The 25,945-nt window shown below is 36.3% G+C and overlaps 1 protein-coding gene across 1 annotated transcript in view; it reads left to right on the top strand.

The window, feature by feature from the left end:
* Positions 1-517: 517 nt before the first annotated feature.
* VCAN (versican) overlaps positions 518-25,945 on the top strand; it is a gene marked incomplete at its 5' end in the record, with an annotated part of 84,523 nt that continues 59,095 nt past the window's right edge. Inside the window, 5 exons of the mRNA XM_083357246.1 lie at positions 518-578; positions 12,198-12,575; positions 17,794-17,968; positions 18,092-18,219; positions 24,213-24,506. Of these exons, the coding sequence (XP_083213372.1) occupies positions 518-578; positions 12,198-12,575; positions 17,794-17,968; positions 18,092-18,219; positions 24,213-24,506 (1,036 nt within the window). The remainder of the gene's footprint in view (positions 579-12,197; positions 12,576-17,793; positions 17,969-18,091; positions 18,220-24,212; positions 24,507-25,945) is intronic.

Genomic DNA, 25,945 nt, shown 5'->3' with positions numbered 1-25,945 from the left:
AGCATTATAATTTTGTGAGGAGAGCGAGGATTGATTCATAGGAGAGTGAAATGAGCAGGAAAATCAGCCAACTGATTTAAGTTTTAAAGTCACAGCATTAGGAAACAGCAATTTAAAAAAAATTCACGATAAATATAGGTAGCTGACTACCTCCTCAACTTACAGCCACAATTGGAATCAGAATATCTGTTGCTAAGCAAGGTGGCTGTTAAGTGAGTTGCACTTGATTTTACATGGTTATAGTTGGTCTAAAACAATAGTCCTATTTTAATCTTTAGATTTTTTGGGACTTATTTTTTTTTGTTTTTGGTTTTACAAATCTGTGAATTGTGTTGGGAGGACAGAAAATGATGACCTAAAATCACCTAGCTGGCTTTCATGCCTAAAGTGGGATTAGAACTCTCAGTCTTTTAGTTTTTAGACAGTGCTTTAACCATTGTTAAGATATTTACTTTGATTGCTTTCTAAGGTTATGAAAATATACCTTGCGATTATTTTGTTCTGTTTTTAGGTCAAAATGTTAAAACATTTCTTGTGGATGTATTGGACCTTATCCATAACATGTGCTCTCCACAAAGGTAAGAAGTTACATATTGTATATAAATATAAATATAAATGCTGACATATTGAAACTGACTTCTGGAAAAAAATGATAATTTTTGATAGTGAAAATGTATCAGTTATTCTGCAGTTATAAATTGGAGAGCTATAACATATTTTATTTATTAGTTAAATTTATATGCCATCCATCACCCAGTCAGCTTTGAGCTGAAGCTGAGACTAGAACTCATGGTCTCCTGGTTTCTAGTCTGGTACCTTGAGAACTAAAGGTTTCTCCTTTAATTACTGAAATATAAAAATAAAACTTTCTTTTTTAATTATAACCACAATTTATTCTTATTTTGCAAAATGTTTTCCCATGCAGAAGGCCTGTTGTTACAACTGTAGAATTGTGATTGTTTTACAATACTTGTTATGACTATTATTACCATTTTATATTACTAGTATTAACTACTGGATGTACTATAGTATGGAGCTATCACCGTTGATTGATAGAAAGTTTATGGTATTGGTTTTACTTCTGAGGAGGTCTAGTTATAATTCAAATTCCATTTAATTATTTTGCTGATCTCCAGATACTTTGCATACTTTGTCTATTCCATGGTTAAGTGAAACCAGAGCCACAAAGTATCCCAGAGTGATAATATGCCTAATGGAGTTATTTGTTAATACCTCCCAGCTTCCTTCCTTAATTTTCTTAAGCTTCTTTTAATTTGTAGAAAATAACTGGGAACCCCATGTGCATCAAAGCACTAACTTCAAGAAGAAAATCTTTTATTTCCAAAAGCACCTGAAACAGACCTCAAAGTCCAATGCTTTTTTGCCTCTGGGAAAAGGTATTTTGCAACCACAACAAACACTGGTTGTATGCGACCTACTCTAAACATGCCCATTTGCCCAAATTGGTGAAAAACATGTAACTGGTTTTAATCTAATTTTGTATAAAAACATAAAGTTAACAGTGATTTAGTGCCACTTTGAACAATTCTCAATTGTTCTCAACAAAGAACAATCTGTTGTGATTTAATATCATCGAACTTAGAGGAACTTGCATCCAGGATAAGAGTTAAAAAAATCTATAGATAGCAGGGCCTATGTGGTGAAGCAAAGATGTTATGATGATAATCACAACCTGGTTATTAAAGTCCTTTCCTTTTGCATACACATGTAAAGTGGATAAATGCATGTGCAAATGAGTGGAACTTCAGTCATGCAATTATACTCATCATCTTGACTTTTTTGACCTTCCCTGTGGATGGCGGCTCCTCTGAGATTAAAAAGCTTGCTGTTGCTAAAGTTTTTTTTATTCCTTATTGCATCTGAGTTTTGCTATTAAGGTTCATGAGCAGTTTCTAATTGACTTTCAAGTTTTTAACAGCAGAATGAAGCTCCTTATGTGAACTGAACGTTGTTTACTATACAAAGATAAGAACTATTGTGTAAATCAAAGGGAAGTGTGTTGACAATAAGGCTGTACACATCATTTTATTCATATCCTTCCTTTCTTTCAATACCACAAGTTAAAGTGTTGTGGCAACTCACTGCAGAAGTATCTACTATGAATGAGCATGCATACACAGGCAGGCTAAAAAGGCCCTTGGATTGGCTGGAATGAATTTTTGGGAGGTGTAACCACTTTGACATTTAAATGACAGTATTTCTATGATTTAAGCAGCCCTATGAATTAGCAAAACTCTCGTGGATAATGTCTTTATACAGTCTAATGATTTGATAGTATTGGGTTTGATTGTTTCCTAATTATACATTGAGATACTCAACAATATGAAAACCATGTTTACAGACTGCATACATCAGCTTTTATGTAAATAGAGCTATGTGCATATGGACTTTTCATCGTAATTAGTTTGATTGACAAGTTGATAGAACCACCAGGTGAAATTTGCTTTCTGTTTCTGTACATATGCATGCACAGAGCTTAAGGAAAGTAGTTTTAGATGAATCCTAGAAGTCTTAATTGTAGAGTGTGTTGCTCTTTGAAGTGTGTTTGTAGAAGATTGGTGAGTTTTAATGAATAACCAAAGAATGCAGTGAAATGCTTTCAAAGTCATGCATATGTGTGCATGGGTAATTTCATGCCTCTACATTTAGATATATATGCTATTGCTGCAGATGGAATGTACATTTGGCTAGCTTTCCATGATTTACAGTGAGAATTTAAAGAGTAACTCATCCATCACTATGCCTGATTTATGCTCCCTCCCTTTCTTATACAGTAACTCAGACTGTAAGCCATCTGTTAGAACAAAAGAGATTTTGTTAAGATTAAATTTATTGCCTTCTCTGACAAGCTCTGAGCAAGTTTTTGCAAGTACATGGAATATCTACTTTATCAATTTGTATAGAAACAGATTGATCTCAAATATAATCTTACATCTTAATATAAAGGGAGTTCCATATAGGCCATTTTTGATAGTATAGCACCACTTGAGGTGTGGCCAGTGGGTGGTTTGTAAGGAGTATTTCTTTGAAATGTATGGTAGAATATGATTCACAAAAAAGTTGAAGGGACTTGAATATATATGAGATGACACTTTAAAAACTCAACTATTTTAGAAATATGTGTTATCAGGCCATTGAAGTATAATATATGTCGGTACTTTCAAGAATAATGGCATTTCATAAACAATAAATAGGCTAAAGTGGATAAATACGTTTTGCCCTTTCTGAACAATGTATTTACAATTGATATTATTGCTGGTATTAATGATATTAATAATTCACAGATTCATGTAACAAGACCTTTTTGGTGGTGAAATGCAAGGTTTTTTTTTAAAAAAAGCTATTCATTATAATTTGGCATTGCTTACTGGGCAGAATGTCAGAATAAGAAAGAGTCTGAAAGGCTGTATATTTTTTTATATGACTTAAGCTGGTAGCATTGCTGATCTCAAAAATTAAGCAGAGGAAGACTCAGATGGGTGACCACAATGAAATTCCAGAGCTGTAGACTAGGTTGGTAAAATAAATCAGTTTTTTAAAAAAATCTTGGAGGAAGTCGTCATGTATCATTTCAGTATTTGCCAAAAAGAACTATTTGTGTAGACACCAATGAGCTGATTTTGAAGGAGGCTTCATCTATGCCTTATGATTTTTATATTTTTCTACTTGTCTAAGTTTTGGTTTTTTATAGCAAATTTTTTGAGATTGGATTAAGATTTAGCTACAGAACAATTTAGAATTTTGCTAACAATTCAGCACTTCAAAAAGGCAGTGGGAGACCTGCTGATTGATTTCTTTTAAAAAAAATTTGGACAATCAATAACAGATCTGGCTTCCTCTTCCATTTGGTAAATCATATCTTTATTTAAGGGACATGTTCAGACATAGGCAGACTGAATCCACATTCCATGATGATTTTTTAAATGACAGTTTTAAACTAAACAATATTAACATAAGAATCACCTGGAAGTTACCTGACCAGGGTATTTGAGACTTTGATGGATTGGTTTGAATATCCCTCCTTGGAAATTATTCCCTCCATTATGAAGCCTCTCTTTGAAAAAAAATCTCTGTTTTGTCTTTGAGAGGCTGGTAGAGAATTAAGATTTTTAATAACTTGAGTTAGCTAACTTTGCTTAGTAGCATTCAGTTTTGTTTTAAGGTCAATGACCTTTATTTTAATGCACATCTGCTAGATGTTTAATACATTACTGGTTTGGGAATTGCAGTTGTTTTAGTTAGAGAAGATTCTTACTTATGTGCAAACTGTCTTTAAGGAAAAGAAATGCTGAAGGAAAGACCTATCTTTCCTTAAAAATGGAGCTATTGGATTACAGTGTTATAGCTGAGATTTTGTAATTGTAATTGTACAGTGTTCAAGCTGAGATTTTGTAATTGTAAATCATATGAATAGTGTCAGCATATCTTTCCCAGAAATATATAACGGTAGTGATGGTCTGGCTGCTTATCCTATCTTGTAGGAAGTACAAGTGCCTCTCAATTGTCATATATTTCATTCTTTTCTATTATTTATACAGGTAGTCCTCTACTTATGAATTTTGATTATATGACCATAGGGATGCTGCAACAGTCCTAACTGTAAAAAATGGTCATAAGGTATTTTTCCAATGTTCTTGTAACTTTGAACAGTTGCTAAATGAAAGTTTGTAAATTGAGGACTATCTGTATTTAGTTTTTCAAATAAATATTAATGTTAAAGATGATCACAAAGTCTACACAATAATATAATTTAAACATTAATAAAAGTTTGTAACATGTTGAAATCACAAGCATAAAACAAAAACAGAGAATAAGAGAGAGAAGCTATGTCTCTAGCTCCCTCTTATGGCCGTTGGAAAAACAGCGTTGGCCAATCATCACACATTTAAAGTGATACAATACAGTTTCTATTACTACAATACAATCATAGTTTATATATATTGCCAGCCCAACCAGTTAGGCCATAGTCATCTACCTAACAGTACAGATAGACTTATGTTCTGCATGCTATACTAATACAGTTTGATCTGACATTGGTATAGTGGGCTGAGTAGCCAAAGTAATGATAAACACACTGCTGGTCATACTTGAAACCTGTTCCATCTGAATTCAATAGGTTGTTTCTACACTAAGGTCACAACTTAGTGCAAGCTAAACTTTCTAAGGGAAAGCTTTTTTCCCTTTCAATCCTTAGTAAGTGTGTTGGTATACAGTATACTTCAAAAGGAAACAGCACATTTTTAGAAATAAGGATACAATGTTTAAAAGTATTAGTTTCGCGTAATAAAGGCTAGATATATGAGACCTCCTATAAAGGGGAGCTGGAATTCTGGTTAACATCAGAAGGAATATGGTGATAAAAATTCTGTTCCTGATTTTTAGGACATGAGATGTAAAGTACATACAGCTTTTTTCTGGATTGCCTGGATATAGAACTGTCTCTCTTTAAATTAAACTACACAGCTGTTTCAATTGCCTAGAAAGTGAATACATAGGCCTTTTTGGAAAAGGACTTGGTCAGGGGTGTCAAATGCCAGCCCATGGGCCAGATGCATCACGCGGAAGCCATGCCCACCCAAGCTCCAGCAAGGGGAAAAAGTCACAATACGTCGCGACATGTCACTTGACATGGCAAGTTTGACACCCCTGGAATAGATGTTCAAGAAATTCTTGTTCTAAGGCAGGGGTATCAAACTGCTGGCCAGATGCGTCATGCCAAAACTGCACCCACCCGGCAATGGAAAAAAAGTTGTGATACATTGCGACACGTTGCGAGTTTGACACCCCTGTTCTAAGGTGTATTCTATCTGTGCATACTAACTAAAGAACTATAATCAGACGGAATTCATAGTTGAAAACTAAGAGCTTTGGCACTTCACTTTATCCCATCAGCATGTACTGCAGCACTGACACACAACATATAAATGGAAAAATAATTCAGGAAATAAGTCTGATACAATGATATCTTTAAAATTGGAGTAGTTGTGTGGATAGCTATCAGACATTATTTGCAGCTATTTTTAGTGACTATCGCTCAAGATGAAAAATTAATTACAACAATGATTCCCATAAGGTAAATTCATAAATATCATTGGGACGTCTTAGGGTTATACTGTACACTGTACTTGTCAATTTTTCTTTGTCTATAGGTATGGAGCACTAGAACATAAGGATGCTGTTCAAAACGTCAGCCATAGGAAGGCAAGCGAGGCAAATAGTGTCCCTGCATTATGACATTAGCATGCAGATTATGTGATTTAGATAGTAGCATTAGATATCAGTATGTAATTGTTCCATTCATGGGATTTGTTCCCATTTTTATGTTATTTTTTTTCTTGCTGCTGACAGTGTTTTATTAGATTAACAATTTATTTGGTTCAGCATCTTGCTCCTATATTGGCTTATAAAAGGGTGTAAGAGCAGTAGCATTTTTCTGCTTTCATTCCCAATGACTACTAGTTTAGAAATATTACTGGCTCTAGACTTGACATTAGTTAATAGCTACCATAGCCTAAAAGCATGAACTTGATTAATGCCCATTTGAGCTGGTTGTCATTTTTTCATGGCAATGGTTTAGCACTAGTACAGAGAAATTTTTTTTTCTTTTAATTTGCTCCTTCATTGCTTATTTTGTAAAACTGTTAACCCTTTTCTGCTTACTTTTTTAAAAAACACCATCTTTCCCCAGTATCAGTAGTCTCGAAATGTAGAACTTCATAATCTCATAAATAGATTATTTGAAACTAGAAATGCAAGCTTATTTAAAATTCAGATCAATGTATGTGGCTCAGGGTAGATGAATAAGAAAGGTTCTTTGACCTTGATGTTAATCAGATCAAGCAACGCAAATTATGCTGATGACAGACAGTTCTTTAGTTCTGAATCATATTAATCAACAGTCACTGGATATTTCTTCGTCATCATCAGCAATTATTGTTGTGTTGTCCTCCTCCCTTGTGTTTTTCCCCCCTCATTTGATATTTCCATGTAGGTTAAAAGTCAGAGTCCATAACTACTGATTATATGTCAGTGGTCCAGATATAAGTAAACTTGCATATTATAAAAATGTTCTTTATAATCCAAGGGGAAAATCTGCTGAGGCTCCTAACTCTTGTCTCCTATGCAGTCATTTTCAGTAGCTTCAATTATTAATTCACACTCCGATGGAGCAATTTCCTTGCAGACCTGCTGTTAAATGAGCTTTCTGCAGTGGTCTGGCTTTCCAAGGTTACCTTTCAGGCCAGTCAGAGTGATTTTACTTCCTCAGCTTCTGATCTATTGTTATCAGTGTTGCCACTTGCCTTGGATATTATTTTAGCATGAATTGATATTATTTTAGCCTGATTAGATATTATTTTAGCATGATTTCAAATGACTGAAATAGTAGATTTCTGGCTCTCAGAGAGCATTTCACTTAGCCTGTCAGCAGCTCCTGTTGAACAGAAGCAGTTCAATTAACTGTGTTCCCTATATTCTTATTTCCTACTCTTGTAGTCCTTGACTTACAACCAGTTGTTTAATGACAGTTCAATTTTACAGCGGTTCTTAGAAAAAGTGACTTATGACCCATTCTCAAAAGTTACGACTGCTGCATTATCCTCCACAATAACTGATCACAGTTTCGGCACTTGGCAACCCGCTCACATGCTTGCAGCGTCTTGCAGTCACATAATTGTGATTTGTGACCTTCCCAGCTTGTTCCCAACAAGTTAAGTCAATTGGATTCATTTAAAGACTGTATGATTCGCTTAACAACCATGTGATTCTTTAAGACTATGGTAACATACAACTGGCTGCAGTCATATAATGGTGACTTGTTTAATAACACCATCATGTAGTGACTGAATTTCCAGTGCCAGTGGTCATAATTCCAGTAGTCATAACTTGAGGAGAATTTATATGCTCTAGAGTCCCCATGATGTAATTTTGCAAGCTTTGGCTTTCTCTTTTCTCCTCCAGGACCTGCCAGGGAATCTCCTTTGGCATGTGTTTTGGTGTGATGCAGATAAGCAACCATTTTCTGGGTAAAAAGGGACTATTCTGATGTTACCTTGCTTCCTCAACACACTTTCATTTGGAGAGATATCATTTACAGTTAATACAGATTCATTTTGAGATTAATGGCTTTAATTAAAAATCTGATATAGTTTAAGATTCCAACTTGCCCATGATCATGAGGAGAAGCTTGTCTGGATTCACACATATATTTTTTATCATGTATTCTGCACATTATGCTCCTATTATTGCTTTTCATTCCAAAGGGAAGCTGTAGAGTTACATTTAGTGACAGTGTTTTTAAATAGCACAGGTCAGACATCATGTCACCTAAGCGGGGAAGAAGTAGAACCTGCTTATTTCTTTCTTTCCTTCCTTCCTTCCTTCCTTCCTTCCTTCCTTCCTTCCTTCCTTCCTTCCATCCATCCATCCATCCATCCATCCTTGTTCTGCCTATCCTCTACAGAATTGGTTTTCCATTTTTCTCAGACCAACATCTTACAATGTTAGAAAAGTCCTTATTACTAACACTACAGACTGGCCATATTAGGGATAATAGATCTGGACTGCAGAACTGGACAACCCTAGCAACAAAATGGCTGCTGAGTGATGGTGCTGTTTTTGCAGATCATATTTGGCAGAAGGAGGCAGCTGCTAAGAGGAATTGAAGGAACAAAGTTCCAGGTTATGTAACAGGCAATTGTATTATGATATTATGTCACATTATGTTTAATCATGTCAGTTATCATTAAACATTGTGAGTCATATATGACCCTGCAACCTTCAAATGCAGTGCAAATTACTATTCTGTTGCTAGTCTTAAAATATGACTCGGTTTGCGATGTTTTTCCTGTTCTTGGAGAAGACAATATGTTACCCTTCACTTAAACAAGTATTTTTGGACAGCATAATCTGGCAAAGCTACAAGGGAAGAAGATGTCAAAAAAGTAAAAAAAAAAGGTGACTGACTATTGCATGATTATAGCCATCATTTTGACTTTTTTTGACACCCTCCAACAATGGATGCCATGTGCATAACTTTGCAGAATCTTTCCTCATTCATTGGGTGGAAGATTCATAGTAACTTTCTTTTAATTCCCTTCCTCAACATTTAATATATATGAATAAATATTCTTTTAATTAATTAATGTATTAATCTAATACAAGTTATATTTCTCATGTATTCTGTATTTCTAAGCATAGAATTAAAAAAGAAAAGAAATAATGTTTGCAAATAAGCAGTGTTCATTTTGTGCTGTAGTCAGGAATTATTTATAGATATGTGTGTTTCTCAATTATTCTCAATTAATGAAAAGAAAAGGGCAGAAACTGCTTTTATATCTTAATCTGCCAAACCACATTGAATAAATTCATGAGGGATTAAGGATTGGTAGATCTAGCAAATATGTAGTTCCTGTTCCAGATGCACAGCAGGCAGGTTATATGAACAGTAGCCAGCGCTATCCTTAGCCATATACTAATATTGGATGGAAACAGTCTACTGTAAAGTGTTTGCAGCTGCAGAGATATAAACGATGGTAAAAGTTCTTTAATCGTGTAGGAACCATCCATAAATTTTAATTTTCCCCTCCTTCCTTCCTTCCAAACTACTGAGGAATATTTTATTTGAGTGATACGTTAAGCCCTGAGGTTAGAAAGGAAATAATTAAAAGGGAACAACTGGCTGTCTGAAATATTTTTCTGAAAAGAAAGAAAACGTTCCTTTTTTCCTAGGATACATGGTAAATATGAATTAACTCTTGCATAGAATTACTCCATCATTTATTTTGCTGTAACATAAACCAACTCTTGGTCCATAGATCTTACCGGCTAATTTTTTTTCACTTGCTTTTGGCAAATGTCCTTCACGCCTTTCATTTAATATTGGATTTATGCGACAGGATAAATGGAATGGATTTTTACCAAGCCAGCTGTTCAGAGTGAAGAAAAAGCCAAATGATAAATTTTTATTGGGATCATTGAATTTCAATGGTCTTCTCTTATGTTGAAATCAGGAAGGAGAGTTAGATCTTGCCATGATTAAAGTATACACAAGAGTTCTGCACAGTTTAGTTCCAAACATGCACCTAAATCTTCCATTAGAAACATGCTGGCAACATGAACGGGATTATTTCTCATATGGAATCACTATGCATATCATTAGCATTAAGCCCTTTTAAAGGAGGCTTAAAGAGAATCAGATATGATTGAGCAGAATATAATATAAATATATTATGTTCTTCCACTATGTGTTGGAGTAATTTAATCTATTTAAATGAATGCGGCCAGGAAACACCAATTAATACATTTTTAAAATTCCTTTGTATAGAAGCATCCCATATAAAGAAACTGGAAGTTTCCATTGTTAATATAATGATACTTTTTTAACTTAGAAATTTATGTGATTAGGTTCACCATGCAAAATGAACTTGGAACTGCCTTGTTTTGCCCTTGCAGTGATGTGATGATGCCACTAGAGCACGGCTTAAACTTTGGGTCAGGGAATCAGCAAGTTAAACTCAAAATAGATCTATGAAACCTGTAAGAGGTTATTTTAGTGCTTCCTTGATTTTTAAAATAGGGGAGAAAGTCATAAATTAGAAACTATCATTTTGCCCCTGAATTTTGCCATTAGAATCTTCAAAAATCCCAGAAACAACAACAAAATGCCTGGAATTGATGGGTGGGCAGGGTTGGGTAAGGGGAATAATACAACCTGGGGATTGCCCAGCCCTGATCTACTTCAGTGACTGCTTAAAGCAGACATGTCAAACACAAGGCCCGGGGGCCGGATCCGGCCCACGAAGTGGTTTCATGCGGCCCGCGAAACCATCCTGGAAAAAGTGAGGGAACGGCCCCCACTGCCTTGGCCCTGGCCCAGAGACCCTCCTTCTGCCAGAGACCCTGAGATCTGTCCCACTCCTGCCCAGGCCCCCATAGGCACCCTTGATGCGAACGATGTAGAGCTGGCCATGCCCACCCAGTAGGCCATACGCACTCTAGCCACGCCCACCCAGTAGGCCACGCCCACCCAGGCCACACCCACCCGGCCCCTTGAGGGCAACCGCAATGCTGATGCGGCCCTCAATGAAATTGATTTTGACACCCCTGGCTTAAAGTAAAGCTATATGGGCAGTTCTCTTCATGATACACCATTTGGATAAGCTTGTCCATTTGCAGTTCAAGCATTCTATCAGGATACCAATAAAAATCTTTTCCCTTGCTAAAGAGTGGATGTGTTTCGAGTGGCAGTGACTATGTTGTTGTTAGCTGCGAAGTCATGTGCGACCCATCGCGACCCCATGGACAACGTTCCTCCAGGCCTTCCTGTCCTCTACCATCTTCTGGAGTCCATTTAAGCTCACACCTACTGCTTCAGTGACTCCATCCAGCCACTATAGTGACTATAGCTATGAAAAAAAGTTTAAGGGAAGGTCTTTAGTCATGTAATCTTTTCTTTTTTAATGTATATTAAAATAAATGTTGGCCATTCTCATGGTACGATTTTTAAAGAAAAAAATGGTGAGGTTGTACAAGGGAGTCCTCAACTACAACTGTGGCCAGCATTTCTGTCATAAGTCAAGTCAGAGTCAATTTTATGACTATGGTTGCTATTAAGCACATCTAACTTTCCCAGTTGGAAATCAGCAAAAGAGAATAGAAAATCATGACCATGTGACTGCAGGCGTCGGCAACCAGTCTTAAATGCAAGCCAGGTGCCAACTGCCTGAACTGTGATTAGGCAATGACAGATTGTAGGTGTGAGTACAGGTTGTAAGTCACTTTTTCCAAACCCTGACTTTGAACTGTTGTTAAACAATCACAAGTCAAGGACTACCTGCACATATTCTGCTTGCCATCTCCAGAACTCCATTATCAGTTTGAATATTCTTTGTTGAATGTTGACTTCATCTCATCCTAGAAAAGTTTTGAAATGTGATTTGAACCCGTGCTTAGAATCAAAGGTGTATTTTCCTGAAACCTTCATAATCTTACATTTATTTATGATTTTAAGTTTACAATGATAAAATCAGAATTTCATGTCTATAATTTCTTTCTCATTTACACTGCTGCTTAAGCTTTGAGTTGCAAAGAGAAAGGCTAATCTTACTATCCCTGCTTTGTGCATTGAATGTCGATCAACTTTCACTAGCTCACTTATACACTGTTATTTCTTTCAGTTAAAGTGGAGAAAAGCCCACCAGTGAAAGGCTCACTCTCTGGAAGAGCTACCCTCCCATGCTTTTTTTCAACTCTGCCGACTTTGCCTCCAAGCTATCACAACATAAGTGAGTTTCTCCGGATTAAGTGGTCAAAGATTGAACAGGACAAAGGTGGAAAAGATCTCAAAGAAACTACAGTATTGGTGGCCCAGAATGGGAATATCAAGATTGGACAAGGCTACAAGGGAAGAGTGTCAGTTCCAAGCCATCCAGAAGACATTGGTGATGCATCATTAACTATGGTGAAGTTACGTGCAAGTGATGCTGGGATTTATCGCTGTGATGTAATGTATGGAATTGAAGATACCCAAGACATTGTTTCACTGGCAGTTGATGGTGAGAATTCCATTTACCATACTATTGCATTACTTTGTGAAATTTAAATTACAGTTATCAAATAAAAATGAATTGAAATTTTAATATTCACCACAGAGAAATACTAATTTGGCAGCAATATTTTATGCCATTTTTCTTTCTCATGGTTTTACTTAGGGTCAGTAAGAATATGATTTATCAGACCTTTCCCTCTGCTGTCTTTGAGGACTTCCATTAAGTCCAATTGGCATAGTCAGTAGAAATTATGTATGTCCCTTGTTATGTTTCCTGTTTAGATGCATTGAACCTCAAACCTAATTTCTTTCCCATCATCACCAATTAACAGAGCAGCTTCCAAGTCAAGTTCAGTTGCTTTTGTTAAATCAACCATGCCCTCCCATGAGTTGCAACAGTTAATCTGGCCTTCAAACGTTAAAATAACTGTCCTTTGGAAACTCAAGACTTTCAGGACAACTTCAAAAGATTTGTGCAGGTCTAGACTGCCAGGGGGTGGCAGGTGACATCTTTATGTATAGCTTTTCTTTTCTTTTTTACAACCTCATTAAGTCAGAATGTCAGCAATATATCAACCTTTCTGTGTCTCCCTGACAAATATAAGGAGATGGGCTGTTTTCATGGAAATCTGGCTCCTTGTATTTGAATAAGCAGCACGTGGGAAAGATTAAGTAGCAAAAAGAAAAAATGGATATTGGAAAAGGGAGACAGAAGATAAAAAGCAAATATCTCCCTTTTTCAATTTTGGAAAAGTCCTTTGTTGCTGATTGTTTCCTTATTTTCTTTACATGCTGCTAAAAATAGGGATAATTAGCCCATAGGAATTTTTAAAATGTGATTTAGTGCATAGACATTCTGTGTCATTTTTAAACTATTTATAAAAGTTTGAAATGTGTACTTCTTTACTTTTATGCTGAGAAAGCAATTTAACTTAGAGGTGCATAGTGCTAAACACTTGATATGAAGTCTGTATTCAAAATATTGTTGCTAATGAATCAATCTCTTTTTTCTTTGTGTGTTCCATGTTTAGTTCCTCTTTCCTTTCTCAATAGATTACTTTTTTCCTTCTTATTCCAAATCTGCTAAACTTGAATCTCCATGATATGCTTCTGTGTACTGACCATCTCCTGCATATGTTATAGTCATCTATTTTTATTACTCCATGTTCTTCTGTCTCCATTTTCTATCTCAATTTATCTTTCTTTAACTTCCTTTGCACTCTGAACCATCTTTAGATTTTTATGCGTTCATATCATGTTTCTTTTGGAATCACATTATTCTATAAGTGCAAAAGATTCTCACCTTGAATATTTGTACAATGAACAGAGCATCTCTATTGCTTTCCAAGGACATAAATTTCTTTGCATTCTCCATTTGATCTTCTGTGAAACATCCATCCTATCTGTTGCTCCTTTTTATTAATAAATTGAAGATGTGTATATATTGTAGATCCTGCTTGGAAGATGTGTAAAGGATCTAAGACATTTAGACATCAAATGAATAGGAGCCAATGATGCAATACATCTGCTGAAAATACTGTATTACTGCACTCATGGTGCTAATTTGATATATTTGCACTTTATGTGAAGCCAACTTTTGGTGGAGACTTTGAACTTTGTGGAAGGGAGCTCTTATGAAAGGATAAATACAGGGAAGTTCTTTAAAAGAGCCTTGGTGGAGCAGTGGGCTAAAGCCTCCTTAAGTAGCACCAGCTGCCTGCAACTAGTGCAGGTTCGCATCCCACCAGGCTCAAGGTTGACTCAGCCTTCCATCCTTCCGAGGTAGGTAAAATGAGGACCCAGATTGTTGGGGGCAATAAGCTGACTTTGTAAAAATGCCGCTTGGGGGCCCCCCTGAAAGCCCTAATAAGCAGGCTTATACATAGAATGAAGGCTATTGCTAAGCACATTGATTTGTGCTTAGATTGTAAGCCGCCCTGAGTCTTCGGAGAAGGGCGGAATATAAATGGGATTAAATAAATAATATGTTACCTGCTGCTAAGAGATGGATCGTCAGAAGCCACTTTGTACATCAATAAAGCAGAGTTCAACCCAATAAATAAATAAATAAATAAATAAATAAATAAATAAATAAATAAATAAATAAATAAATAAAAATATAAATAAATAAATAAATGTTTTCATGACATGAATATAGAGATTAGAATTGCTTGATTTTATAGATCAGCCAACTTTTAGGGCTACTGCCTAAACGCATTTGGGATTCCATTCTCAAATTTCCATTGAATTCATATGCCTTCAGCACTTTTTCCTCAAAAAATGCAAAAGGATGAAGGGGAGTTTATGCTGAGTGAGAAATCCATTATCTGATTACTGCATATCAGAAAATTATGTCTGCTATCCTAGGAGTCACAAGTTTGTAATCTAAAAATGCATAATTAAAAATGACCATCTCCAATTAAAACCAAACTCAGGTACTAACTTTTCTTACCAATCAAAAGATTACCAGACTTTTTTCTTTTATAATGAAGAGAAGCTAAGAGAAAAAAGCTGGCATGGTTTGTCCAGAAATTTCAAAAGCTGGAAACAGACACACGTTCTTGTATTTATGTTAAATGTACTTGTCCCATGGTGGTGGGGATCATAAAGTCTTTAAATCATCTGAGTTAATAGGGAATTTTAGGCCATAGCAAACACTAGTTAGCTACTGGAAATGTTTAAACAATTCTTCCTACCATATATCCTTATGGGATTTATCCTACAGTACTTCTAATATAAACAAGTTTAATGTACTGGACAGTTCTAAATCTAGTAGTATTAAGACACAGGAATAGGCTGAATCACTTTTATATGTGATTAGCAAACTTTGAATTGCTACATTATCATTGCAAATTTTGAGGGCTGCTACGTAATGTAGCAATCCTAAAAATTTGCAATGATAATGTAGCAATTTAAAGTTTGCTGATGACATATAACAGTGATTCAGCCTATTCCTGTGTCTTAATACTACTATTAATGATGACTGTAGCAGTTTAATATTTGGCAACATTGCCAAATCTAAAAATATGAAGACATTTTTTCTGAAGCCTTTCAAGAGTTTGAGCAAGAAGACTAAAAAGTAAGTTTTGGTAGCTTTGTAAGGTTTCAACAACTTTTTAAAATTTTTTAGTGACAGCACTTAACTTGAAGTACCTTCATGGGCACCAGGGATTCCTGGATAGCAGAATAAAAACAGTTGTTTTAATCAAACTTTAAGCCTTTTTATCACTTTCTGTTATCACAGTATCAAACTGCTAAATATTTATTTAAAAATAAACTTACCAAATCGCTAAAATGAGTGAAATTTATACTTAAATAAATGTGCTTGTGATTTATCAAGATATAATTTATCAAAATATAAAAAGTGTTTCCATTTTTTATATTTAATTGTTTGTTTTCCTGTTGCAATGCTTTACACTTTATTTTTGATTTTAAAAAGATAGGTCCTTTGAAATGACCTTGTCTTGTGATGATTGAGAAAGGGAAAAAAAACCCCATTCTAATTAATCTGTCTATACAGCTGTGAAGATCTCTGAACTTAGTTTGCAACAACCTGTGAATTTGTGAGAAGAAATAAGTCATGAAACTAAATCAGGGTATTACATTTTAAGAAAAATAAAGAAGTATGCTGGGCAGATCAATAGCTTCATCTATTTACGACTAAAGTGCATTTGAAACCATTTTCCAGTTCATTAACTGAGACAGGAAATGTTATGGTCTATTGTGTCCAAGTAGCTGACACTAGGCTTGGTGAGAATGGATCAAGCTCTTTTATTGCTGGAGTGAATCTGGGACCCACTGAGTCTAAAACCTTCAAACTTTAGTGACACAAAGCTTGTGTCTTGCAAAGAAGTCACTTGAAAGAGTTATGGCATAGTTGCAGGTATACATACCGTATTTCAATACAAAATAGATTTTAGATTTAGATTTTATTAGATTTATATACCGCCCTTTCCCGAAGGACTCAGGGTGGTTTACACGGCATTTTAAAATCACATCAATATAAAATACAAAGTTAAAAGAGAATTAAAAGATTAAATTATCCCTGAAAATAAAACCCCAGTTAAAATTCTCAGCCGGGGTCAGAGAGCTCAAAGAGCCAAGTCTTCAGGTCCCGGCGGAATGAGCGAAGGTCAGGGGCAGTCCTGAGCTCCACAGGCAGCTGGTTCCAGAGGGCAGGCGCACCCACAGAAAAGGCCCTCTCCCTGGGTGTTATCCGCCAGCAATCTTTTACCAGCGGCACTCTGAGAAGACGCTCCCTCTGCGAGCGCACTGGACGAAGGGAACTTGATGCTGGCAGCAGGTGTTCCCTCAAAAATAGCAACATTGTGCCGTTGCAAGTGTAGGAGTTACTGTGCTAACAGCAAAATAAACAATGATACAATATACTGTATGGGAAATTCCACAGCAGTACATATATTTCTAACATATATTTGTCTTTTTCTCACAATAAGAACATGGTGGAATCTAGACTCTCCAAATACTGTTAAGAAATCTTAGCCGACTAATAGCAATATAGATTAATTATATACTTATGTGAACATTTTTGGTATCTTCTTTCATTACAGTGAAATGTTATGAGCTAAACTTTCCATTAATTTAGATCTCTTGATGCTTCCTATGTTAAAAATACACTCAAAATAATGATGAAAAATGCAAAAGAAAAGAATGGGATACTTGGTCATATTTTAAAATTCTGATTAAAGCCACAATCTCTATATAAGCGATTTAGCCACTGTTTTGTCCTTTTCAATTTTTTTTTAAACAGAAGAATAGAAATATGTCTGGAAGATATTTGCTCTACTCTTCACTGCTTTGTTCCTCAGACAAGGACCCAAATAGTTGTTGTCAGACTTTTATATAACTGTAATAATTCTACATGACTCTCATATTCCTTTAGAAGTCTTTTTATCTTGCAGTATAGAATAGAAGACAAAGAACTGACAATTTATTTTGCATGAAGTCTTCAGTTTTATTTCCATATAGGCCAGAGGCTATTGGAAAAATACAGAACTATGATGCAAAAAAAAATTGAATAATGATGGTTTCTGTAGCTTGCAGATTTCTAAACTGAGCAAAAGATAGTTATAAAAAATCTTTGTACTGTTAATAGGGGCATAGAATACAATCTGAAAACCTTTCTGAATGCTCTTTCTGACCTCACTGCCTAGGATAATTTAGTTTTAAATAAAAGTTGATGCAATATAAGTTTATTATCTTTGCAGGTGTTGTGTTTCACTATCGTGCGGCTACCAGTAGGTACACTATGACTTTCAAACAGGCTCAGGACACCTGTTTGGAGAATGGTGCTATGATTGCAAATCCTGAACAACTGAAAGCTGCATATGAAGATGGATTTGAGCAATGTGATGCTGGCTGGTTGGCTGATCAAACTGTTAGGTGAGATGATCAAGTGGCTTTTTGATGGTGTATCTAATAGCTTGATTACATTTATGGTAGCAAGATAACATGTTGTTCTCTATTATTCATTTACTTTACTTTATTTCACTTACTGTACTGCAGATATCCTATTAGGCAACCTAGAGCTGGCTGTTATGGGGACATGATGGGAAAAGAAGGAGTCAGATCCTATGGATATCGCCTTCCTAATGAAACTTATGATGTCTATTGCTACGTTGGAAGCATAAATGGTAAGCAACACATTTATTTCTTCTTTCTTTTTAGCACTATGCATTGTGGCTAACAAGTTGTGGAAGTGCTCAGTGGCGTAGCGTGGGGGGTGCAGGGGGGGCCGGCCGCACCGGGCGCAACATCTGGGGGGGCGCTCGCACTCACAGCTCTCTGCCCCTGCCTGGCTCACTCACTCTCTCTCACTGCAGTGCTGGCTGTGCGAATCCGATCCGAGCCGCCGGGTCGCTGCCCACTGTGGAGGGGGAGGTGCCAGGCGTGCGGTGCGGAGAGAGAGCGAGGGACTATCTGGGGGAGGGACAAACAATACATGTGCTTAGGGGCTAAGGGTTTCTTTAACTAATCTAGTGGAAGAGACTCGAGTGCTAAAATCCATGGGTTAGGGGGCGCAAATTACTTGCCTTGCCCCGGGTGCTGACAACCCACGCTACGCCACTGGAAGTGCTGCATTAGTGTCTGAATACATTAAAGGACAATTAAATTGAAAGTGAACCTTGATACAATTGTCTGTTGATAATTCCTGAGACTAGGAAATGGTGTACAACTTGTGCTGAATGGGGCTACGCTTCCCCTTAAGTAAGTAAAGACTTCAGCCTACTACTAGACAGTGTGAGTTGCATTGATAAGTGACCAATGTTGGAAATTGCATGGCAGGAATCCTAGCCTGTGGGCTGGGTGCCCCTTGTCTGACCCAAAGTTGCATTGCATTGTTGTTGTTGTTGTTGTTGTTATTGTTATTGTTGTTATTATTATTATTATTATTATTATTATTATTATTATTATTATTATTATTATTATTATTATTATTATTACAGATATTATTAATGGTTACCTTTCATACTGTTTCAGTCAGAATTCTGCTAGAACCTTTCCAGACACACCTAAGAAACTAATCCTCTGGTAGTTTTTGAATACATTATTGTTACCTTTCCCTTTGTAAAGAATTATAACAAACACTCTTCCAAACATTAGGGGTAAATGCCATCTTTCTACACATAAATATAACATATAACCCATAAGACTGCTCCATAACCAAAACCATTAGTTATCAAGAAAGACTGAAGAAATCCCTCTATTGATAATGAATGTTACATTGCAATTAATTACATTACAACAATATTCATGTTGAGGATGATTACATGAGTATTAAAAGGAGGTAGAATGCTTCATATTGGGAGAAATGATCAGTCAGGAGTGGAAAAAAATGTTCATATCCATTGAGTAAAGTGAGTTCAATGCCTCAGGAACCAATTTAGGCTCTTGAAATGTCAGCAGATTTTCGATTACTACATTTCATCTACTGTGTTTTTCCTTGGAGCAGGCAGTTGCTATTGGGATTTTCTGCTTCAGATCCCAATAAATTGGGCAGCATTGTGTACTATTAAGTTTGAAGTGTATATGTTGTAAAATATTTCTGATCTGCCTCTGCAGCAGAATGCCTTTGATGGATGCCTCCATATGGTTCAAGTTTAATCATGTCCAGTCACTGTGGCAAACGGCACATGAAGCTGTTTGAGATAAGAATATAGCTATTGAAGCTCTGCCTATTCCCATATAAGCTTAAGGTGTTCTTTGAATTTCTTAATTTGTCCCACCCAGAAAAGAGGTTATCATGGAAGGAACATGTGACAGAGCACTTTATTCATGCTATTGACTTCTCAAAGGTTTACTTTGTCTCTTTCCTTGTTTAGTTTTAGATATGGCTTAAAACATGATTTATCTATATATTATCTGTATATTTTTAAAATCTCTTGTCTTTTGTAACATTCAGTTGTGCAAAACAGTACATCATAGGGCAACATTTTTTAAATAAAGGTACCTCAAATGGGCTAACTTACAGAATGCATCCCAAATCCAGGACCTATTGCTCCTTTCTAATTGAAATTTGGAAAAGTTGAAACCACTTCATTGCTGCTATACTGCAATGATTACTGATTGTAATTTCCAGTGCTATCTGGCAGCTTCCCACATGTTGATGGGGAAACCAGCAGGAAATCTAAACTCTGTTTTGATCACTGACATTACCTGCTGGTTTCTCCCAAGCAAAGTCAGTGGGGAAGCCAGCAGGAAATTGCAACACCAAGCCAGTGGACAGATAAGTGGCTGCTCCTGGGATGGAGAAGGAAACAAGGTGTGCAAGAAGTGCAGTGAAGGTTGATGGGATAAGAAGCATGGCGGGGATCAGGGAGGATGCACAAGGGTGTGAAGGGTACTCAAGTTGCATGGTGATCATGGAAGGTGCTTGAAGGTGCAGTGCAAATTGGGAAAGGAGTGTGAGGATGTTGCATGGGTCAGGGAGGGTTCCTGGAGGTGTATGAATGGCTGGTGCAATATAAACACAAAAGAACTCAGGGAAATCCTACTCAAGCAACTTTTAACCTTCCCTGCTGGCTTCCCCATTGACTTTTTCCCTGCATGCTCCCCACAAACAATCAGTGGGGAAGAAGCTGAAAATCATTCCCACTCCCATTGCTTTTTGCCTGCCTGTGGTCATTCTGTTGATCTGTTTAGGTAAAAAATATCTATAAAATGATTGCACAATAGAAATGATGATACAACAGGTCACAGGTTGTCTAGTTTGTAAATCTCTTCTTTTCATTTACTATGCTAATTTGTTCGTTATGATTTATATAGTTTAATTTTTAATATTACCTTTGGGACTATGTTTAGTTTGAGTAGAAATTTTCAAATCATTTTATTATTAATAAAATAAACATTATTTCTGCATACAACAAAGTAATTGTATGTCACAGAAAGCATAATTAATCATCTATTTAGAGTTCAGGTTTTTTGGCATGAGAGGAAACAGAGTTTTTTGCTTTGTTGTTCTTCAGGCGAAACATTTGCCAGTGTCTTGCTTTTTGGGGGGGCCGGTGGAACAGGAGAAATAATGGCTATGGTTTTGATGATTGTGCAGCTGCTGTTGATAAAAAAAAAATCAGATGTCCTTTAAGTTGAATAGTCCAAATATGCACAACAATAAAATTTTGAAATTCTTAACAATGCTTTGACTTTAGGGAACAGGCAATTAACCTTGATTATGAGCCAAGCCAATAGAAATCACATTGCTGTATATATTCCAAAGAGTGTCTTGGTTTCCATGTCAGAGTTGTTATTGTAAGGCATAGGGAAAGCTAAACTATCTTGCTCCTGGCTCTGTTGTTTGCCTTAAAATTTTTGCTGAGTTACTCTCAGGATGGAGCCCAGCTATCAAAACATTGGAGATCACTTTTAACTCTCAAATCCCACTCCCTTCTTTCTAGCTACTTTACATTGCTTCTAATGTTTGTGGCTGTGTCATTCACAAGTTTGCCAGATGGATTTTCTCTATGTTTTCGTGGAACATGTGGGAAAAATACATCTAAACTGTTTTGTTTGGGAAACTTTCCTTGGCTCTGCAGATACAGTACATTATTCAGCATCTACATTTCTGCAATGGTAATAAATCCCCACCTCATTATAGACTGCAGTGCTGAATGCCTTAGTTGATTTTGCTAACATTTATTATAATTTGATGAATTCAATGGAATAGAAGTAAAAGTTCCCAACTTTTCCAAATCAGGTTGTATTTGAAATTTTGGAAAGCCTGTTTCATCACTATCATTTCTGGAAATAGAAAGCTTGACAGGATCATTTTGTTTTGTAGAATGCAAGCTTCACATTTATTTATTTTTAAATATAAAACAAAGAGAGAACTAGTGGGTCAAATTGAAAACCCAAGGGAATATTTATGAGCAGAAAATACTTGACAGAATAGCAGTGTTAGCAGTAATATAGTGTTGAAGTTAATGGCATTTTTATTGTTTTATTGAAAAGTGTTACTGTGATTTAGTCATCTGCATAAATAGTATCCTGTTATCAGAGATGTTGAGGATATATTCAGGTGTTCTGGCAGGAAAGCTGGTACTTCTGTCTTCACAGTACATAAACTCTGATCTATACATTGTTTTTTGAAATGACTCCCCCACCCCCACCCCCGAATTCAGCCATTCTAACAAGATGTGGATATCTCCAGTCATTTACTCATCTCCAATTATTGGGAAATACTCATCATGATGAATAGAATTTTCACAAGAGACTGTAAATTGCAAGGACCCTGAGGAATATTGTGCTCCCTTGAAATGATGTCTTTAGGGAAGACTGAATACCTCAGTGCTATGAATTTCAACTAGATTGTTTTCTTTTTTCCCTGTAGGAAGAAATGATAGAAATTAGTTTATATAGAAGAAATTGTATGTGGGACTATTAAGCATTAAATTTGCACATTCATGCCCTAATAATCCTGAACTATTAGGAATTCTTCTTGTTCTTTAAATATGACAAAGATATGATGATCATATTTATAAAATGCCTTTGCTGATTTATGGTTTGCAAAAGAGAAAGACTGCTAAACCAAGAAGCATATAGTATCTGAGATCTGACCATAGGAAAAATGAATGAGTGAAACTTGTTGAGGTGCTGCTGATCCAATGCCTGGAAACTATAGGTGGGGAAGAACCAGCTGCAACTCAACCCTAGCAACAGAGTGGCTTTAGTTTTTTGTGCCTGTCCCAAGGTCTCATAATGTGTTAACCTTGATCATTAGTGGGTCCCATTTCCCCAGACGGAGTCCATAACTTGGGAGTATTCCAGGACTCTTAACTCCTGCTCAAAGAGCAAGGTGGCAGCCATGACCAGAGGGGGCTTTCCCCAGATCCTGTGGGCCAATTGTGCCCTTTTATCCTGTGGAACAGGGAAGTCTTGCTCATGGTTATCGATGCTTTGCTTACTTCTTCATTATATTATAATGTGCTCTATTTGGGGCTGCTCTTGAACACCACCCAGAAGTTTCTCCTGAGAAATGCAGCAGTGCTTGTTTGTTCACATTACGCTGCTTTTTGTGCAACCTGCACTGGTTCCTAGTTCTTTCCAGATGAACTTCAAGGTGTTGGTTATCACCTTTAAAGCCCTACACACAAGATTATTGCAGGAGTACTTCCCCCTAAGGATATTTGTCCATCCTGCCAGGTCATATAGAATGACATGCTCCAGGTTCCTTCCCTTCAGTGTTGACATCTAGTGGGACCTAGTGTCAACCTCACCAACTAAGCTAATTCTACTTTATTGTAAAGCTACATTAGCAGAATCTTGCATAGCTGAAAGTACAATTCTGCCCCATCTCCTTTACAACCCAAAAAACTAGAGGTCTCTTCTGAGCTCTTGCCCTGCCCAGTAGTCAATTACAGACTGTACTGTCTCATATCTGACCTATCCCTGGACAGCCTTTTTTCGCTTCATCTCCCAACATCTTTTATGTACAATTACATCTTAAGAACCTAGGTTCCTGTGGAGCACCCTTCCCCATAGAATCTGGCAGACTCTCATTCTTTCAGCCTTCAGCTAGTTTTCCTCCCAGTTGCTGGAGACAGTGAGATGGAAACTTCATCCTGGGATAGGCTGGATGGTTTGCTGGAGGCATCCAAGGAGGATGGCTGAGGCTTTTAGATTCTGTACTGTGTTTTATGGCTTTTATTATTTCTTGGTTTTATTTTTGTTATGAGTTGCCCAGAGTTGTGAAAGATGAGTGGCCATATAGATATTTTATATAAATAAATAGTAAAGGAAATGGTTTTTCAGGAACACGGATCAATTAAAAATTTCTCAGGAAAGTTTTCATATTGATTTCTGCAATCAGTGGACCTAAATCAGTGGCCTAAATGGCCCTTTCCAAATCTACATTGTATAATGGTGCAATTTCAACAAGAATTGTTATATACAGAAGCAAATCAGAAGCTCATTCTAACATTGCATTTGTTCCTTCAAACTTGATTTCTGTTTATATACCACTATGCCACGTTGTGCTAAGGGTAAAGTTTATCAGAACAACAAATCAGACCAGTAGTACAAAAATAGCTTCATTTTATTACAGCAATAATGTTAAAAATAACTTTTCCATTTAAATCATTTGTGGCATGCATTCCTCTTTGAAAAAGTTAATTTGTTTTCATTTTTATAGGTGATGTCTTCCATGTAACTTCTCCCAACAAGGTAACATTCAAAGAAGCCCAAACTCTGTGTGAAGAACATGAGGCAGTTCTTGCTTCAGTTGGTGATCTGCATGCTGCCTGGAGAAATGGTTTTGACCAATGTGATTATGGCTGGCTGGCAGATGGCAGTGTGCGCTATCCGGCTTCTGTGGCAAGAATCCAGTGTGGTGGAGGTTTACTTGGAGTACGAACGCTATATCGCTTTGAGAATCAAACTGGCTTTCCTTACCCAGATAGCAAATTTGATGCATATTGTTTTAAACGTAAGGATATTTGATATTTATTTTAAGAATGCATTTCTACAACACATTTTAATTGTCATATTTATTCTAATTTACTGAGTTTTCTTTCTTGTAATAAAAGCAGCTCGTGAATTGTTGCATGCTAATGAAAAGAACTGATGTACTTTTTGTCTATGTTTGGGGAATCTCATCTTTACTTCCCTGATTTCTAGGAAAAACTTTTACATCACTTTTCCACAAATTAAGTACAATTTTCTATGACTAGACTACAGAATAGTAGCTTAGATGAACCTTGTTTTTTTGCATATCCAAGGAAAACCTTAACTGTTTCCAATGACTGTGTAACCTTGTCCAATCTAATGTGCTCCAAATGTGTTGGATTTCAACCACACAATTCTTACTGAAGCTTAGCAGAACTTGGTCACGGATGGGAGCTTGTTTAGAAGGATACAAATTGTTCCTTTCCCCCCAATAATTTTATTAGAGTTTACAAATACAAAATTTGAAAAAAGTAATACAAGGAAATATGCAAAGATATAAAAAGTAAAAAAAGTGAAAAGAAATGGAAAAAAGATAAATAAAATATGACTCCTTCTCCCTCCAGACAAGTGTAAAAAATTGAGTTAACTTAGTACCTTCCCTAGTACTTCAGTTAAAAAAGCTCTTCTTTCATACCTCACCCCTTATCAATAGTCAAATTACAAAAACACATCATTCCATCCTAATCAGCAAGATTATATTTTAATCTTAAAGAATTCAGTTTTGTAGTCCAAACTTAATCACTTAATCACCTAGCCATACTAATGGTGATTTTGAATACAAACCCAGCTTTTCATCTGCTGTCTTGTTTTCCTATTTTGTTGTTCCTTATCTGCCAAATGGCAAGTAGCTCAAACCTTCAGGAATGCCACCTGCCATCAACGTCCTCATCTATTTAAAACATGAATGGTATAAATGTGTTCTTGATTCGCCTTCGACCCTTCTATCCTTTGACTTTTTGAGGTGTGGGGTCAGAACCTTGAGCGTATGAACCTGAATAAAACATTGTTAAGAAGCAACTTGATCAAAGGTCTAATGTCCAAAGACAGCATGGTATTTTACATTGGAAGTGGAGCTTTGAAAATGAGTCAAGAGAGCTTTTCTTGGATTGCTGCTGCTGTTAGCTTTGTCCCCATCAAGTATTTTAAAAAAGAAACTCATTATTATAAAGAATAAATTTGGATTCCTCTGTTGTAAAGAATATATTTAGGATAGAAAACAAAGCACAGTTTATAATTATAGTAATTTAGAAATGGTTAATTGTGGGGTGGGGGAGGGATCGGAGATGTACATTCAGCTGCAGGAAAAAGTAGCTAAGAAAGCTTGCTAGCAGCAGTGCTTGGATTATGTAGGATGCATGTTTGTACAGTAAAAATCAAATTTTTTACTGGACCCCTTTATCAGTTATCTTGAAGTAGAAG

This window comes from Vipera ursinii, assembly GCF_947247035.1.
Source record: "Vipera ursinii genome assembly, chromosome: 2".
Taxonomy (NCBI): Eukaryota; Metazoa; Chordata; class Lepidosauria; order Squamata; family Viperidae; genus Vipera; species Vipera ursinii.
The sequence above is the reverse complement of the archived record's forward strand: the minus strand, read 5'-3'. Positions and strand labels throughout refer to the sequence as shown.